The sequence below is a fragment of the Anticarsia gemmatalis genome, chromosome 8 (assembly GCF_050436995.1).
Source record: "Anticarsia gemmatalis isolate Benzon Research Colony breed Stoneville strain chromosome 8, ilAntGemm2 primary, whole genome shotgun sequence".
Taxonomy (NCBI): domain Eukaryota; kingdom Metazoa; phylum Arthropoda; class Insecta; order Lepidoptera; family Erebidae; genus Anticarsia; species Anticarsia gemmatalis.
Genome location: NC_134752.1, coordinates 8,652,966 through 8,672,648, shown reverse-complemented (window position 1 = coordinate 8,672,648; position 19,683 = coordinate 8,652,966). Strand labels below are relative to the sequence as shown.

The 19,683-nt window shown below is 33.4% G+C and overlaps 2 protein-coding genes across 11 annotated transcripts in view; one reads left to right on the top strand and one right to left on the bottom strand.

The window, feature by feature from the left end:
* Nucleotides 1–16,120, top strand: part of LOC142974967 (ATP-sensitive inward rectifier potassium channel 12-like) — a 48,609-nt gene extending 32,489 nt beyond the window's left edge. For 2 of the 4 annotated variants that reach the window (XM_076117556.1, XM_076117559.1), the window contains 7 exons: nt 3,097–3,541; nt 4,152–4,331; nt 6,060–6,249; nt 8,155–8,279; nt 12,164–12,269; nt 13,416–13,845; nt 14,112–16,120. In XM_076117556.1, coding sequence (XP_075973671.1) covers nt 3,097–3,541; nt 4,152–4,331; nt 6,060–6,249; nt 8,155–8,279; nt 12,164–12,269; nt 13,416–13,845; nt 14,112–14,196 — 1,561 coding nt within the window. In that variant the 3' untranslated portion in view covers nt 14,197–16,120. Of the gene's footprint in view, nt 1–3,096; nt 3,542–4,151; nt 4,332–4,548; nt 4,729–6,059; nt 6,250–8,154; nt 8,280–12,163; nt 12,270–13,415; nt 13,850–14,111 lie in introns of those variants that run through there. The other 2 variants (XM_076117557.1, XM_076117560.1) reach the window with 2 other exon arrangements.
* Nucleotides 16,121–16,345: 225 nt separating this feature from the next.
* LOC142974966 (G protein-activated inward rectifier potassium channel 3-like) overlaps nt 16,346–19,683 on the bottom strand; it is a 35,363-nt gene continuing 32,025 nt past the window's right edge. For 3 of the 7 annotated variants that reach the window (XM_076117550.1, XM_076117551.1, XM_076117552.1), the window contains exon 4: nt 16,348–16,940. In XM_076117550.1, the coding sequence (XP_075973665.1) occupies nt 16,660–16,940 (281 nt within the window). In that variant the 3' untranslated portion in view covers nt 16,348–16,659. Of the gene's footprint in view, nt 16,941–18,328; nt 19,099–19,683 lie in introns of those variants that run through there. The other 4 variants (XM_076117553.1, XM_076117554.1, XM_076117555.1 and 1 more) reach the window with 2 other exon arrangements.

Below are 19,683 nucleotides of genomic sequence, written 5' to 3'. Positions count from 1 at the left end.
CTAACATTCTTTGGAATAGACGGGGACTAATCCTCGGTTATTATATTCCAAGGTGGTATTTAATAATCTGTGAAGCCGTCGCGATACTAAAATAGCAAACACTCTTATTTTCACACAGTTAGAACATCATACAACAATTTTTCGCTACATTGAAACACAAATTGTTTTTGTTATGATCACAATGGTATCGTTATTCATTTGAAATTATTCAAATTGTCGTAATGTATGTTAAATTATGGCGATTTTGTCTCCTACTTCTAGAATATGATGTTTAATGGCGAAATAATTGCGTTTACTATCATAATAATGTTTCTACACAACATCAATTGTTTATATGATTAACTTTTTCATTGATTTTTTGCCAAATTGTAATGAGATGACTTAACACGTGAAGTGATAAATCAAATAACGGGCGTTGGTTTCTTACGAATCATTAAATAATATTTTCTTTGCAGTATAATAAGATTTATCGATGATCGTATAAAATAAATTTTCAACACATACCTAACTAATATTACACACTCCAGAAATATTTTACATCGCGGAAACAAATTGTCATTCTGACCATTTTTATATATTTTTTTTCAATGCGTTTGAAAGGTCAAGTCATGGGTTATAAATAAAGTACAACATCATTAAAACCTTGAAATTGTTATTTCGCAAATTATATTATTTGTTACTGAATATGATACAGTAAAAAATATATAAACAACTGTTGTACGAAATGCGAATCATAGTGACTTCATAAAAGTTGAAAATATTTATAAAAACCGGCATTTTGTTTACAATATTATGTCTTGAATCACTTTACATGAAGTGTTGTTGGATGGAATTATATTTCAGAACATATTCATTAATATATTGCACGATTATAATTGCTGGGTGTTATAGTTTAATAATAAAAAAAACATAATAATATTTATGGTAGGGAATTCTCCCTGAAATCAGGTACAGTTTAAGCTTTGACTTCACCCAGCACGGTTTGTGAACTTTGCTCTCCTGCAAAAATTGCTTGAACAACTCTCAGCAAAAAATAAACAGGTTCATCCAAACACAGGTAGAATTAAAATATTAATTTAAAAATATCGTTACTAAGAAACGTTTCAATATTTCATATCGCATAAAAACTCGGTATCATTAAGCATAACGTGAGTTACGAGTAGGTAGCTCGTTTCTAAGACGAGCTCTTATTCTTTGTAATATAACAATATAATGTGTATAATTAATCAATGACGTGAGTATATTATAAAAAGTCGTGACTATAGATGTGTGAAGACCAATTTAATACGAAGTCGTTATGACCGCTTTGGTAGCAGTAAAAAATGCAATACGAACGTTACTTTTAATATAAATGCCCGAAAGATAAAAATATATCCAAGCATTTTTATTGGTATGGATTTGTCGGGACATAGTTTATGGAATCATGAAACTGCGATTTAAAGCAGAAGCTTTCACATCCACCAAATGCAATGGATTTGCACAGCGAGTTCATTAAACGGTTGTATTTTATGCGTTACAATAAAAGATCAAACACGTGCTACTGAGGGTAAAAGCCGGCTTTTATATAAAAAAGCTTTTAAAGATAAACGAGAGTGCTTATTTTTTAGCTCCAATGTGATTGTCAGAGCGTGATAAAATGTCTGTGTGAAGTGTTCACATAAACTACCCGTATCCATTATCCCTATGATATAGAAATACTGAGAGGTTTTATTGACGCTATCGTATCGAGCACTCGACACTTCAACGAGTGACATGGATTTGTTTCACTTAGTTGAATATTCTAGTCATACAGTACCAGTAGTGCACGATTTTGATGAGCCCATGAATTTCAAATTTGCGATGCGAAAACTGTCTATCAGGTGATTGATTTGCTTTCCATTAGTAATTAACTGTGAATTGAGTATTGACTAAAGCAGCTAAATTTTGTTTACCATTTCCAAACGTCTATTTTAGCCACGCTTCTATAGTACTAAGTAACATATAACCAACCAATTATTATAAAATATTGAAATACGCATTAGTATATTAAATTAATAATTCTAAAACTAAAGCCCTTATATAGAGAATGTAACAATAATAAACAATAGATATTTAAGTGCAATGCCGGTATGGCACTATAATTGTATGTGCAATTATAACGACACATTATTCTCAATACTTCCAGGTAAATTTACATTATTAATATTATTTCTTTTGTTAAATATTAATGGAAATGCACAGATTGTTATTACAAGATAATCAAGTCATCATTCACATCAATCTAAGAAACCCATTGAATAATTATGTTTCTTTGTATGAAGTTATTATTTACTTCAAAAACAAATATTATTATAGCAGTGATTTGCGGTTAAGTGAGATAGCGGAGATATAATCTATTTCTTAATGTCAGGAAGTATTATTATATATCGGTTAGCATAAAAAAACAGTGACTAAAGGACACGTCATGTCCATTTAGACAATGCTGATGAAACAATGTTTCTCAAATAAAGAAAGACATATAGATAAATCATACTAGCTTTTATATCAAAAGCAATAGAAATATTATATTTATACAATAGTTTACTTTATGTCTTTTAGTAAATATAAATATGTATGTACGTATGACTCGCCGCTTTCACAAAATTCCAGTATTAAAATCCTTTAGCAAAGGTTGACTGGGCGCCACAGTGTCGATACCCGATAACGGGTAAAAATAAGGGTATGGAGAATTCCACTTGAAAAAGATTAATGACATTTGCATAAGGATTTCGCAAACACACTGTAAATACAACAAATTAAATAATGACGTAATAGCAATTATTATTATTATTATGAATGAAGTTCACGTCGTGTGTAGGTACTAGTATAATGTGTGCATGTGTGTAGGTTTTTGTGAGTTTTTGTTGAAAACCCAAATGCGTCTGATTTGTGGAAAATTCTGCACTTTTTGCCAAACGATATAATGGCAGCGTGTAGCTATTATTTTACAAAACCAACAAATGTTTCTAGTAGACAGAGAAAAAAACACAAAAGCTAAACATCTTGACAGTTGATAATTTCTTTCAGCACGTAGTATTCTCGTAGTGCAATATTCTAAGAAGTGTATTTATTTGACAGATATCGTCAAGCCCGTTACGCAGCGAGACGCGTCCGCAAGCGCGTCATCTTCAAGCATGGAGACTGCAACGTCGTCCAATGGAACGTGGCCAAGCGCAGGCGCCGATACCTTCAGGACATCTTCACGACCCTCGTGGACGCTCAGTGGCGCTGGACGCTGCTCGTGTTCGCGCTCTCTTTCATCCTCTCCTGGTTACTGTTCGCTCTCATCTGGTGGCTCATCATCTTCACGCACGGAGACCTCTCTCCACCACCCCCCAACGAAAACATCACATTCATCCCCTGCCTCAACAACGTCAACTCCTTCACCGGCTGCTTCCTCTTCTCAGTAGAAACTCAACATACTATCGGTTATGGCTCAAGAACCACCAACGAGGAGTGCCCCGAGGCTATATTCGTCATGTGCATACAGAGTATCGTCGGAGTTTTCATACAGGCTTTCATGGTAAGATTTATTCAATGATTAATTTTATTACCCATAATTCATGTGTTCAATCAGATAGACCAACACATGTTACGATGGCGAATGAAAAACTACATACTTACTGTCCAAACAACTGTTCACTAGTTGTAAATCTTCTCAGCATTGAACTAGACCGCCATAAAAATCGTGTTTGAATGCGATTCTTGTTCTAAAACAAAACGTTAGCTGGATCTTATTAAAATAAATATCTAATTGATGTTCTAATACTAAAGGGTTTTAAACATATTAAACTGAAAAAGTTTCCTGTTCTGAAGCTAATATGATAATTTAATATTAAAATAAACTTGGAAGATCGCCAAATGTATTAACGTAACGTACCTATATGATCCAGCCAGATGCTCTCTTAAAAATCATTACAGATTTAAAAGATCGCTTTTTACTTTATTCATTAGGTAGCCGTTAATATCTTGGTAATTAAAGGTGACTCGCATGTTCAACCCATACAACTACGTAATGTCTGTGACAAAAATACGTCACCTTCAGGAAGTGCCAGACAGGAGACTTCGACCCTCGCGGTATCGAACATATGGCTTGTTACGTGACTGCTGCATCACAGTTATTCTAATTTTAGGTGGGAATCGTGTTTGCAAAGCTCTCTAGACCTAAAAAGCGAGCCCAGACCCTGCTCTACTCGACGAAAGCTGTGATATGTTTGCGCGACGGCCAACTGTGTCTGATGTTCCGTGTCGGTGACATGAGAAAATCCCATATAGTTGAGGCGCATATAAGAGCACAAATAATCCGCCGCAAGGTATATTATTTCGCCAAAAACGGAGACTGGTTAGTGATTGGGGATTTCAGTCAGCACGCTTAGTTACGTCTAACACGAGTTCACACTGACTCCACTCTCTAACTTGTGGGGCGTCGAACTCTGAACACAGACTCCCAATATCCTACAACAGTCTTCAGATTTCGATTCCCCAAGTTTTGGAATTTGTTATTTCAAAACTTTTCTCTCTTGTCCGTAGGTGGGTCTTATATTTGCGAAGCTGGCGCGCGCCAAAAAGCGAAACACCACTCTTCTGTTCTCTCGAAACGCGGTTATATGTCTGAGGGACGGGGAATATTGCCTCCTATTCAGAGTCGGAGATATTCGCAAGTCGCACATTCTGGAAGCGCACGTGCGTGCCCAGATAATCAGGAAAAAGGTACAAACATAACTCGAATAAGCTATTTGTAAATGTGCACTGTAGTGTTTCAATTTTTTTTTATTTGCGCATTATTTTGCATTGATTGCTACCTAATATACGACCCATCTATGGACTATAGCATGTATTTTTTATTTACGCTTTTTCTTTATTTCTTCTTCTATCCACTATTGCATTGTGTTTTTCTGTGTTTGTGTTGAATGGCATACCATAACAATTTTGACACCCTGGTGTTATGTCAGCAGAGTTGATTTGACATTGATTCATACGTCATATGGGTCAATATTGATCTAGTTTGTTAACATACTATTTTTGCAGTGTAGATCTGACTGCGTCCCTAGAATAATTTGCTACACATAACAAACGGGCATTTAAAATTGCCATCCATTAATAATATACTTAATTTAAAACACCTGATAAACTCAATATATCAGTAAATTCAAGTGCACGTGGGTTAATTATGAATCACGTGGCTTACTAGTAAATAATAATATTTAGCAATTGCAATATGTTTACTAAGTCTGGAACGAATAAAATCATTTCGTTAGACTGACTCATTTACTGATACTGAATTCAAGGAAATTTTTCATATACGAGTATATTTCAGCACCTTGTTAAAGTTTTTCCAGTTTCTGTAAATAAATGCTTATAATTCTGTCTCTATGTCAGTGAAACGTTTATAGTGAATCTGTTTAATTTCCATGCTTCGGGAGAAAAAGTATAAGGTAGGTAGCGTATTCTAATCGTTGCTAGTATCAAATCATCGGTTTTAGTCCCAACGTCAAATCTGTCACTGCTATTTTTGATAAATTAGAATATAAAATCAGTAATTTTAAAGCCAGATAAATCTGAATCCTCTCGACGCCAGAAAAATATTGCAATATGATAAAATGATAGTATAATAAATAAATGACTAAATTAACATAAATTATTAAAGAATTATTAATTAATTTAATAACAGCCTGGTGTGATCGTTTATTATACTTTTTTTTATTATATAAATACTGAACTTTCCCAATCGCTGTTACTAACAAGATAGCAAAAGGTTATGTTACAAAAATGACGCAATTCAATAACCAATTCCAATACAATTAGGACGTCGTTTTTGCAACCGAACCTTAAACGATTAGCTACGCATAACGAAAGTACGAAACATCTACCGTTATAAAACAATGATTATTTCTTACAATAATTTCTATTACATCATTCAAATATTAAAAAGTATCAGACCGTAGAAAATATGACCTAAAGGTGTTGATTTCGTACTTACGTAATGCTAAAAGGAGAGAAAAAATACAGGTGGTATAATGTCGTAATTCTGTTGGATTTAGATAACGAGAGAGGGCGAGGTATTGCCGTTTTACCAGCAAGAGTTGAAGGTCGGCGCGGACGGGGAGGAAGACAGGCTAATGTTCATTTGGCCTATGACGATAGTACACAAGATCAACGAGAAGTCACCATTGTACAACCTTTCTGCGTCCGATATGCTGAGGGAGAGATTCGAGATCGTTGTTATGTTGGGTAAGTTCCTTTGCATTAGGTCGGGGAAAAAGTCTTTTCGCATTATAGTATGTATGAACTTGTAATAAAATCTCTTTGGCTTCAAGAATCACAAATGAGTACACGGTTCATTAGGTTTCTTTCAGTGATCTGGTGAGGTACCCAATTATCGAGCTTTTTTGTGTAGACAAAAGATTTATTACAAGTTCATAAATACTATATTGCGAAAAGACTTTTTTCCTGACTTAGTATTTAACTGGAAATTACTGCGCACATGTCTTGCTCCGGTATAATAGAGTATCATTTCTAATGATATAGTCATACAAAGAAAATGTATTGTTCGTACAGTACAGTGTTAGAAGCAATAGAAGTTGTTTCAAAACCCCTACATTGTCGCATAGTATAAATTCTCTTTAATGAATTCTGTCTGAGCTACATAGTATTTTCTCAAACGAAATGTTGATGGTTCCTACATGCAGCTGTTTATTTCCTACTTGTTGATAATCTTCCGATTATCTGACAGGAATAATAGACATCAGTAGATGGTGCGCCAAGTCGTATGTTAGGCAGCATACATGACAGTTATGTTTACTGCAGAATCACGTAAATTGGCGAGAAAATCACCAGACCATCTAATAAATATTGACATAATTCATAATACAAAGACGACGAGCATTGACTACAGCATAGCAACGAATTTATTCCAAGCACTTTCAAGGAACAATTAAAATAGTTTTGATCTCACGTGAATTTTTGTGACACTTATAAATTCAATGTCTGGCGGGCGATCAGAATAGATAATGTTAATTTTAAACAAGTAATAGTCAGTAACGGTTGCACAGAATCCGTCCAGATTGTACGCAACACCGCACATGTTCATGTCTTGGCACTTCCCTGACAGACTTTTGGTAGATTGCCCTGAACTTTATACCCGTTTATGCCTCTGTACCTTTTGATGTGATATATTAAACTATAAAAGATAATATTAAGTGGTGGTAATCTAATACAATTTGTATTCATGCCCATGATAAATATATTATTATAGCAATATACTTGTGATTATTTTCCTGATATTTCCAACTATGATTTTCAGAAATACCTTCCCATCTTTCGTATGTTTTAAATTCATGTTTTTATCATGATGTCCTGCTTTATATTTGACCTTTTGAAGTCAATAATGCTGGTATTTATCCCTGTATAACATTTTGGCTTTCCATATAAGTCCCGGCGATAAATCTGCATTTCAATGATAGTGACTGCATCTTCTTTCAAGGATCGATAGCTGCGCAATAACGTCACCGTATTTCCTTCTACGTTGTATTAATATTCCAAAGAGCAACGCGAATAAACTTTGCATAAATAAAAACTTTCTATGCAAGTATGCTAAGCAGAATTTTCCACTTGTGATACTTAGGAAAGAGCGCCAGTGATTCATACAATTAAGTTTCCTACTTAGTAATAGGTACCTACATTATTAGTTTCTGATTCATTAATAACTAAAATAGATAAGGAAATTGGTTGGTCACAAAAACTAATATGACTTGTCATAGTACCGCAAATAAAAAAGTTAATTTAATTTAACAGTATTTTTACTAATTTCGTATCAAAGTATTAGTCACCAATGAAATATTGGGAATTTTCTGTTGACGGTCGGATTTTTCCCAATTATTCTTGCAGCGTGATTGTCTACAGTCGGTACTGTCGAGTATAGAAAGTTTGACATTTAAATTGTAATGGCAAAATTGTTCCTACCACGCCCGGTAGAGACGCTAATCAGATTTTCATACAAAATTTCCCGATGACAGGTCGGTTGTCGGTAATCGATAGTAGTAGAAAATCGAACTACAGGTATAATTTTGAAAAATCCATTGTTTTAATAAAGTGAATGATTACTTACCTCTAATATTTTTGTTATTTTATTTGCAGAGGGTGTGATCGAGTCAACGGGTATGACAACTCAGGCGCGCAGCAGTTTCTTACCATCAGAAATCCTGTGGGGCCACCGGTTCGAGACCATGGTCTCGTTCAGGAAGGACACTGGTGAATATGAGGTTTGTTGCGTTTCTACTTATTCTACATTTTTACTCTTCATTAAGCAATCTTGTATTTGGTACTTTCTTCACGCAATGTTCATATTCTTTATTAACCTAGCCTTTCTTCCAAATATGTTGGAGTCTTTCAGTCTCAGTATTTTATACTTACTTTGTTTGCGTATAAAGTTGATAGTAAGCAATTTTTTTGTGATATTCTTGCATGTATAAGTTCAAAGAGCGAATTGATACCCTTGGTAGTATGGTTGGAAACTTGGCAGAAACTAGTAAAAACATTAAATAATGAGCTTATGTGGTATATTAACAACATCAAACGTACCTTAAATATTGTTTCTAAATGAGCAAATCACTGCAATCATTTGGTCATCGATCTTCAAACAAAAAATCTGAAAACAAATAGGTACATCAAAGGCTCTATCCTTATTTGTAGTGCAATTTACATTATTACCTCACATGACTTGTCTAGTGTGACTTCACACATTTTATATACACCTAACAATACCTATTGAAAACCATCTCGAATGAACTATGAATATTTTCCTTAGAGGTTCCTACTTATGTACCTATCATAAGCATTCGTTGATATTGTAGGTATACGAAGGTACCGCTTCTAAGGTATTTTTATTGTATTATTATATTATACTCAGTATACTCACCTAGTAATAATAGGTATTTCTAAATCACATAAGGAAAACCATAAAATATGTATGTACCTAATCTTTCTGAGAACTCCCAAGATCTTGAGTTCGTTAGTCAAGTTAAGTCATTGGTTGATCAAAAACTGGTTGACTGCGTTACGTTGTCCAAACTGATATGTACTGAATAATATTCACGTTTACTAATACGTGGGTGTTCGTGAATCACTACTAGTTTGGGTTATACCGAATGATTGATAACAATAGTAGGAAAAGAGCTTAGATTGCCAGCATATGCTTGAAAAAGTATCAAATTACGATTTATGCGAATACACATCTAGATTAAACCCGACATTCAATGACCTAAAAGTCGTATATTTTTTACAAAACCATTTTTTTTTCATAAGAAAAATCTATACTAATATAATAAAGCTGAAGAGTTTGTTTGTTTGTTTGTTTGTTTGTTTGAACGCGCTAATCTCAGGAACTACTGGTCCGATTTGAAAAATTCTTTCAGTGTTAGATAGTCCATTTATTGAGGAAGGTTATAGGCTATATATCATCACGCTACTACTAAAAGGAGCAGAGTACCAGTGAAAAATGTTACAAAAACGGGGAAAATTTTGAACCATTCTCTCTTATGTGACGCAAGCGAAGTTGCGCGGGTCAGCTATATGATATAAAAGGTATCAATCATATTGTAACTAATATATTTATATTAGTTACAATGTGATTAAGTAACTAAAATGACTTTTCGTTTTGGATACAGCTACATCATGAAAAATAATTTCAATGTAATTATTCACGTTTTTCATTTCTCCGAAACACAACTATTCCTTTTAATTATACTTTACATTAACTGTTTACTGGAAAGGAAGATATTTACAAGGTGAACCACGCTTTAGCAATTCCATAGAGAACGTTCAAGTCATATTTAAAATTGTAATAAATAGTTGACATAGATTAAAGCGCCACAAACAGGCTTTATGGTTATTAAACACTTTAACATAGTTCTATAGTTCCACAACTTAGTATAGAACCTTAGCATGCATGGTTTATCCACACTATAATCTATAGTTATATTTGTTTCTGAAAAGCTTTAGTTGTATCAAATAAGCCACCGTCAGCTGAGTAAGCCAACGGGTCACTGATTTCCAAAATTTAGAATTTTGCATACGTCCGCTAGCCGCGAACTTTGCATACAAGGCTCTCTAGTAACTTGTATGACTATAATACTATTTTATATACCTACAATTTATACAATTATACATTCAGTTGTGGTTTCTATAACCCAATAGATCATAGTTAACTGTACGATATAATAAGAGACTAGTATATTCTATGCTTTGAAACCAACAACCAGTTTCGATATTTGGTATCGTTTCGACATAACTACGCCAAAGTAAATAGCAATTTATTTACTGTTTTGGCACAACATCCGTTATTGAAATAACCATTTATCTAAATATCATGTTTACTGTATTATTTTGACTGTATCTGTTGTGAAAATAAGGCTGTTTGCGTTCACGCGAGCAACTTAAACTTAATTGCAAGAGAAAGCAATTTTAATAAAAGCAATCTCTGTTTTATTTTATAAAATCCATTTTGTATGTACAGTCATATAATTAAATGATACTTTTAAGAGCCGATTATCTTGTTTTAACACAAATTACAACCATTAATATAAAACGGTGTTGTTAATAATAAAAATGAAAGAGCAATGACACTTCGGCGCCATTTGCAGAAGTTCCAATTCTTTTTTTTATTGAGACTGGCTTAATATATTTATATTCAGCCAGCATAGATATTTGTTATCATTGCCAAATTTTTCAGATGTCCTTGCATATCGATTTGCATTTTATGTATTGTATTGATGTTTTCCTAAATTCTGCAGAATTAAGGTTTTATACCATCAATTGACCTTTAACGAGAATCCGCAAATGAATAAATTAAACAATTATTCGTTCGTCTACTTCCGAGGTTATCGACATATAACAATAATTCATAACAAAAATATGTGTGACCTTATAAAACCTCTTTGAGGTCTTTCGGTCAAGTCAGATGATTTTCTTGCAAATAATACTAAGTAAATAGGTATATTTTTGCTATTTTTGTTGTCCTCTTTTGATAGCACATTATTTTGGGATTAAGTAAACAAGGTGTCGTATTTTATGTACCTATAGCCTAGTGACTTATGAACTAAGATATAGAATATTAAACAATGTAATAAAAATCTCCGTGTGCCCCAAACCATTTAGATTTTGAAACACTTCCTGAAAGATCAAGTTTAATCATGTGACCACAGACCATGCCAAATGTTTATCACAACATTTTATGGTATTTTTTTCAGTGCTTTGTCTCTCGTAAATAAATTAAAAGTAAATTTCGGGATTTTTCTTTTGGGAAAACAGATATTCTGTGTAAAATAAAATTACGTATAGAATATATATTTTTTTATTGTGCGTAATATTTTGATTCGTTTGGGATTATAGGATCAATTATGCCATTGTATATTTGCAAAACAGTCTTTTCGTAATAGTAAAAAAAATATTCCAAAGAGACTTCATATATTATTATTTGAAATTAATAAAGAATGTTCTAGTTTACAATAACAAGTTTGTTCGACATGTTAGCCAACATTGTTGGAATATATTCATCATGTTACATTTATATATAAAAGTATGTATTTATTATCATTTTCCGTATATAGTTTCCGTGTTATTTTGTTCTAAAAATATAAAAACATTGTTATACAATTGTCACAAGCGGATTGAATAAAACATTTTAATTAGATTGTTTAGCGGTTTTTTCCTACGTTAATAAGTAAACATACCAATATTTAATTAAAATTCATTTCCGAATAGTCTCGTTAAAACGCTAGTTAACATTTTTGTTATCTTATTAAAGTTGTAATGAAATATTAGCTCTTGCTCCCAATTTTGTCCTCTATGTTTCTATAATAACCTGTCTGTGACTCTACTGCATAAGCTGCAATACTGCCGAACCAAATTTTCGCATTTATCATAATACTAGCTTGTGCCTGCGAGTTCGTCCACTTGAAAAAAAATCCTCAAAATATCCTATGTGTTAACTATCAAAGTATCAAATAGCATTAAAATCACTTCAGTATTCTTTTCGTGAAAGAGTAACAAACATACATACATTCTCAAATACTTTCGCATTTACAATATTAGTAGAAAGTATAGATGTTCACTGATACTAACAGCACAATTTGTTTTGTTCTTTCAGGTTGACTACACCAGGTTCAACAACACATATGAAGTGGACACACCTCTGTGTTCCGCGAAACAACTCGACGAGCTGAGAGCCACGGTGTCTACTTCACAGAAATTAGGTAAATTTACAAAAAACAATAATATATACAATACATTTTAGTATAGGGTTATTATTATTTGACATGTAAATAGTCGGTCCCGGTTGTCTAATAAGATAACAGTCGTTAAGCCATGTCAAAGGCCTTTCGGGCTTGAACAACTTTGACACTAGGTTGACCACTAACCATACGACATGAGATGATGAGATGATGATTAAGGAGCAAAATGAAATCGTTTTGCAAGATCAGTTTAATGTTCCAGTCTTACTCGATTGGGCCTTGACTTTAAATGATAGCTCGATCAGATGGATTTCTTTACGATAGCCGCCTTCAACTTATAGATTCTATTGTCAACAGATTTACACGTGTTCATGTAATACTATAGATTAAAAATACGGTATGTGAGTACGGAGACGACAGTAGAATTACGTTTTAAAACTAAATCGTTTTCCGTTTTTTATAATAAATCATTTGGGGTTAGGTCTCGATGCTTCGAAATAAGTATGTATTAAGATCCAAAGCAGAGGTTAAGTCAAGTCCTTCAAACTTTTTAAGATTAATTATTCTTAAACGTTTGGAGTCAAGTTCAAGCGAATTATTTAAATTGTTAATCGAATGCACAACAGGATTCTCGGAACACAATGTTGTTTTGGTCAGCAACAGATTTATTTAGCCGTTGCCTTGTTTCCAATCGAAACAGGTTATTAAAAATGCAATCATTGAATGCAGTTTATGTTATTTATTGATTATTAAGTATTGAACTTGGGTTATTTATTACAAAAAACATTTTTTTTTCATTTAAAAGTTAATTATATATATATATATAATTAACTATAATTATTAACTAAATATAATTAATTATATTATAGTATTGGGAAAACTGTCTGTAATATAACAAATACACATCATTTGATTCTAAATTAGGCAGAGCCTGTATTGTGGTAACCAAATAACGAATACACAAACGTAAATACGTACGTATATAGACACGTTAACAACCAGGTTCAGAACAGATACTCGTGCTCATCACACAAACATTTGTGTCGGGTGGAATTCGAACCCACCGCACGCGGCGCCACGGTTATTGCGGCGATGTGACCACGTTTACCACTGCGTCAAACGTGCAGTTATAGAACTTTGTTTAACTTAAAAATTTCTTTCTTACAGATCGTATGCTGGGCACCATTCCTAAAACATTCTCTGCTGACACTCTGGACCTCAGCTCAGTCGACTCCATGTCTTTAGACGAACACATCGAGATCAAAATACCAGAATCAAGAGCCCGTGAAAACAGAATAATGGCACAAAACAATTTTGTACACCATATTAATGAGAAGTCTAGAAATCCAAGCCACACTCACTTGGCGGTTGAGAACGGCCAAGAAATAAGAAATCATCTTCCTAATCATAATCCTAATCACCACCCTAATCATCACCCTAATCATCACCCAGAGTATAAACATCATGAGAAGGAGCATATGCACAGAAGCCATAGTCACGCTAGCATGAAGAGGGTGCATGGCCTCACTCCGAATGGCGTCGGTCACGCGGGGAACGGCCACGAACATAAACATGATGAACATAGTAAAATCAGAAAGTGAGTATTTTTAAACTGAAGTAGAATTTCATATTATGTGTTGCTCCCTTCTTTTCTGTAATCATTTGATTGACTGTCCTTTTTCCATATGTGATAAAATATGTACTTACCTTCCAGGAAAAAAACGGTCATGATTTACCAAAATAGTGCACGGTAGTGCAATAACCAAGTTTAATCAAAATTCCAAATTTATATAACATATTTTTTAAATTCCTAATGATAATCTATGATTCTACAATTGTTCAAATCATGACTATTTTTTCCAGATCACCAAGCGACAATCACATCAGTAAGACGCCAGTGATCCCCATATTGGTGACGTCACCGGAGCCCGAGCCGGCGCCGGCCTGACAGCCGCTGCGCGACCACAACCCGTCCGTTGTCAAACATAAGAGAACACGTGTCACGTTCTACACGCAACAGAGCATCGAGAATATCTACACTGAATAGATCGACTTTAGAAAATAAGGAAGATTCATGTGATTTCAGTAAGGCACTTGACTAAAACTTTAGTAGAAAAAATATTAATTAGGTAACTAATGAAACAATAATGACAGCCTCCGTAGCGTAGTGGTGAAGGAACTCGCCACGCCACTGCCAGTGCGACGAGAGGTCGCGTGTTCTATTCCTACAGGGAACAAATATTTGTGCGATCAACATGTACTTGTGTCGGGTCTGGTTTTACTTTGTATCCGTTACTTGTATGTTTGTAAAAATCCCCACGACACAAGGGCAATTCTTATTACGGGAGTTGTCTTTTAAGACGAGAAAAAATATATATTCAGTAATGTTTAAATAAATGCTACTTTAAAATTGGCGTTTCTGCAGCTTACAAAAGTTACCTAATTATTTTAAAGTTAACTTAACTAGCTTCTTACAATATAATTGCTTTTGTAGTATACAATAATATATTAGGAAGTGCCTTTCGAAATGTTCATACTTCTATTTCTATTGTACCTAATTCAAGTGACGATGTACCAGATGGGGTTGTATTTAGACCAAGTATTTATTTAGTTAATTTTAGCGACTGTAGTTGCGGAGACAATGAGCTGTACTTCGTATTTATAAGGAAATATTTGTTATACAGTATTATGTTCTGAACCAGTTACATGTTGATATTCAGTAGCGCGAGCGTGATTTTTCAGTACAGCGCCCCTAGCGGGTGTCTTAGGAACTAATTGTCACTGGACAATTTAAAAATTTTACACTGACATGTACTGACTATGTTAAGTGTAAAATTTTTGATACTCGTTAGTACGGACTCTAGAGGATCGTGCTACCGTAATATCAAGTTTCTATCGTCAACTATCGAACTTTTGACATTTGGACGATAGAAGCTCGATACTATATTTGTTGTGTTTCCACTACAATATGGACGTGTTTTGGTCAAAATATTGTACTATAAATAATTTCTATTCGATACGAAGTTTTAGTTAATAAATGACATGAAGCTTTAAAATCTTAGGAGTCGTGTCTCCGCGTTTGTGTGTAAGATTACAAAACAGTAGGAGTTGTTACGTTACATAGTTATATGTTCGTAAACATTGTATATGTATACATTTTAATGCATATGTATACTTTTTCTATCGACAGTCAAACTAGAGATGGAATTAGGTCTTATTTTAAGAAATATTTATATATTTCCAAAAAATACGAATTTAATTCAAAATTAAAATCGGCCCCTGTTCAGATTAATTAGGAAATGAATTCAAAATTCCAAAGAGATTGTTAATAAAAATCAGTGAAAATGCTTTTCGGATAAAATCCAAAACTATTGAATAGTGCAAACTATGTTTAAGTATTTAAAATTGTATCGAGCTATCTACGTAACGAGTTGTGAATGTATATGAAGCTTACTTACTTGCTTTTTTCTATTAAGATCGTACAAAGTACTTCAATGTACCTTTCTATGTACAACATAATGTGTGATATATTTCGATACTTAAATTATTCGGACAAAAGTACTTAGAACTTGGCTCGCACTGCCTCGTGTGCCAACATATATTAAACAGAGCTTCCTAGAATAAATATCTATGTAAGTATTAGTTTTATCACTAATGCTTTGCAATATGTACTGATTATAATATTAATACGACAATTGACAAGTGTTATATTAAAGGTTATACTCGAATCATAGTATTATTGTATTGTTCGTTTCAAATGTTGTGAGTTCAGGGGCCTGGCGGCGCGGGCGCTGCTACATTATACATTTGCCCAAAGCTTTGTCTTTCCTGATAGTATTTATCAGATACAAATATAGAACTTTAATATGAAATTACAAGACTTTTATTTACCTCTAACCCTTTAACACCCAGCAAGTTATAAGAATAAATGAAAATATATAAGAAGCTAAAGTAAAATACTTGACAAATCTTACTTACTGAAATTACATACATTCCAAAATCATGAAATTTTAGTCTTGCTATTGGACGATAGATGGCGCTGTATCGTTGAAGGTCAGTGAAATGATACGAATTTATCCAGTGTGTATTATTAATTTATATTATTCATACTTAAACTACAGACTTATTTGTGACGAGGACGTATTTGATCACTTATTTACTAGTAACATTACATTTATTAGATTAGATAATACTATTTTAAAAATGACGATTATAAAAACCGTATTTTATTGCGCCTCATTATTCACTCCATCAAATACATGACATATACAGGTACAATATTAGGTCTATAATCCTACCGCTTGGAATTCCCTATACAGAATTATCGAATATTATCATTACATTACTGGCGGTAGACAGAGATTGATCGATCATTCGACAACGAACTTCAATGCTAAAATGCACTAAGTACTTATACTTTATCGATCTTTTTAGACCTTCTTCTTTTCTTGGTTTCTTCTTCGCTGGACGAGGATGATTCTTCTGTGGGGCTGCTGAAGTAATTTGTTGGGTATTTGGGTACTGCAGAGGGTCGCCTAGTAAGACTAGCTCGTTTGATAGCGTCAACTACCAGTCTGTCTGCTATATTCGCTAGATCAGTGTTGTTGCCCATAGGAATGGCTGGTAAAGGTCGGTTAATGGATTCTCGTAAAACTATTTCACCTGATGCTGGTGTGCTGACTCCCATGTAACCTGGAATATTTAGTGTTAGTTTTAATAATAGTCACAGATACTTCGACGAATAAAATTCTTTCAAGTAAATCTCCTGAAATCTCTTTAATCGACAAAATGCATGCAATGCATTTTATCATGTCAAAACTATTCAGTCGAATAATTTTACTTCAATAGATCTTACGGCTGTATGCAAATGCTTTTGCAGACTCGTCTTTTAGTTTATACAAATAATAACTACAATTATTTATACTGTGTCTTTATACCAATATTAGTTCTGCAATACTTACGGTAACTGGTATGTTTTTGCTGAGCGAATAAGGAAAATTGACAGAAATCCCCTTCTTAACTACCTTATTTATTTAGATGATGTTATGATCTAAATACTCATGAATCATTATAAGCTTATCGTTCATATTCAGTAAGTATAACTTCCTACTTAAATAAATCTCAGTATATTAAATAGATCTTAAGTTCCAATACGTCGTGCTTTAGACATTTTCTTTCTATTTTTGTCTGTAGCACAAAATTAGATATTATCACGAAACTTGGTAACAGCTGCATTAAATCTTACTATAACAGAGTAATTGACTTAAGGAAACTGTATAAATGAGCCTTTTTGAGCCTTTATAGACAGTAGTTGCGTAAGAAAGTAATAATATCCCTGCTCTCCACGTGATTTATTTGGTATTTCTCAGACAGCACTATTAATTCCCACTTGACCGACATTTCACATCTTTTCTATCAACTTTAAAGAGATATTAGAAGGCTCTGGATTATAGGATTTAGACGTCACACATCTGACATCACAACACAGCACACGTAAACAACAGATAAGCCGACGATTATCGCCACAACACACTCTTTACACATTGTAAACCTTCAGGTGGAGATCTATCACTCTGTGCTTGTAGTGACCAAATATTGGGGAAGTACGGATCTTTTAAGGACTTGTATACTATGGATTAGAGCAGTATTAGACGATCGAGAGAGAAAGGTATATAAGGTTGGGGAAAAAGTCTTTTCGCATTATAGTATGAACGAACTGTATTTGTGATGAAGAATTATGTATGTATGATTACCTATATAGATATTACTGTTTAAATTTTTAAAAATCATTTAGGTATGTTTCTTAATTCGGTTGTGAAAAACTATAAATAGGCGGATGCTCAGAATCACGCGCGAGCGAAATGTATGTATCAATATAACTTTAATAATAAATCACTTTAACTAAATGAAATTGGTATTCGTACTTCACCAATGCATATGAAACAACTAAGAGCCGCATTCACGCATTCAATTTTATCAGCAACATTGCATAAGCGACAGCGGCGTCATAAATCTTAGCACATCTCAGTTACTTGCATAGAGTGTTAGAATTCTAAGGTATCATAAATCAAACACGAATAAACGTCACAACATAAATAATTATTCATTCAATATTTACATAGAACAACAGAATACACCTTTAACATGACAAAATGCGTATAGTTTTGTTAAATCGATATTATACAACGTATATACTACACTTACTATAACTATCACATCGTAGGTACATCCTGAAGCGGTGAATTACATTCGATACTTAATACTTAATACTAATATAATTAAACATTGCACATTAATTTACAACTGGAATGTAGAAATTGACAATAACACAACCTGTGAATGTATTGCTACAGTTAATTTGTGTATAAACTACGAACTGACTAGTGGCACTGGGTTATGAATTCAGAATACAAAACTACTTATAAACAGATCTTTGTTTGCTTGAGACCAAGTACCAGACGATCTCTTATATTAATACCCAATGTTTTGACGTCTACGGTACATATTTTTCAATCAATACTATCTTAACATCAAAATTTGTCTTAAAGACGTATGCGTAAATATGATAATCGCATTAATTTTCTTACAAATACATTATAATATAGAATTTCGTTTCTCGAAATCTTCGACGGTGGTCGGTTAATCACATTCGAGGACCTACAACAGCACTTTTACTTACAACATCTTACAGATCTTTTGAATACGGCTTGTTACGTTAACCTTAGAATATTTATAGTAAACTTATTTTACAGTGTGACAGTAAAGTCGCCATCCTTCTGTTCTGCCTTAGGCTCCTGTTGATCATGAGCGTGCGGTGGCATCTTCAGCATCAGGTGTTGTTCCCCGCTCTCTGTGTCACATACACAAACACACACACAATTACATACACATACGAATACAGTGCTACTAACAAACTAGTGCTTATAGAATTAGTCTTTAAGGAAATAGCTACAAATATGTTATATTTGGAGTTATTTTAAGCTTTCAATTATTAGATAAGATATGCTATATTTCCGCGATACAAAATACATTCTGAGTAATATATTTTTGTATATGCGACCTTTTTTCGACTGATTAAACAGTCATGCGTTATTCAAGGTGTATTTTGATCTTGCATCTTGTTAATAAATAAGTCAATATTTTATACTTAACCTAGTTAAAAAATAGTACAAAAATGTACCAGACAAGGTAATTCTTTTTAAGGTCGAGAATGTTTTTCTTGATAAGAGAAGCAAACATAGACGTTGTATCAATCTTTAACATTAAGCATGTTCTCAAAGTGTTATAAGATGAAATGTCTCTTATTCTAGTGAAATACATTAGTCACTTTTGTATTAGTAAACAGAATAAAGCATTTGTTAATTACAGATAGGATTTTGTACTTAAAACATGGAATTACAAGTATGAGATACAGAGAGACAATTAATATATTTAC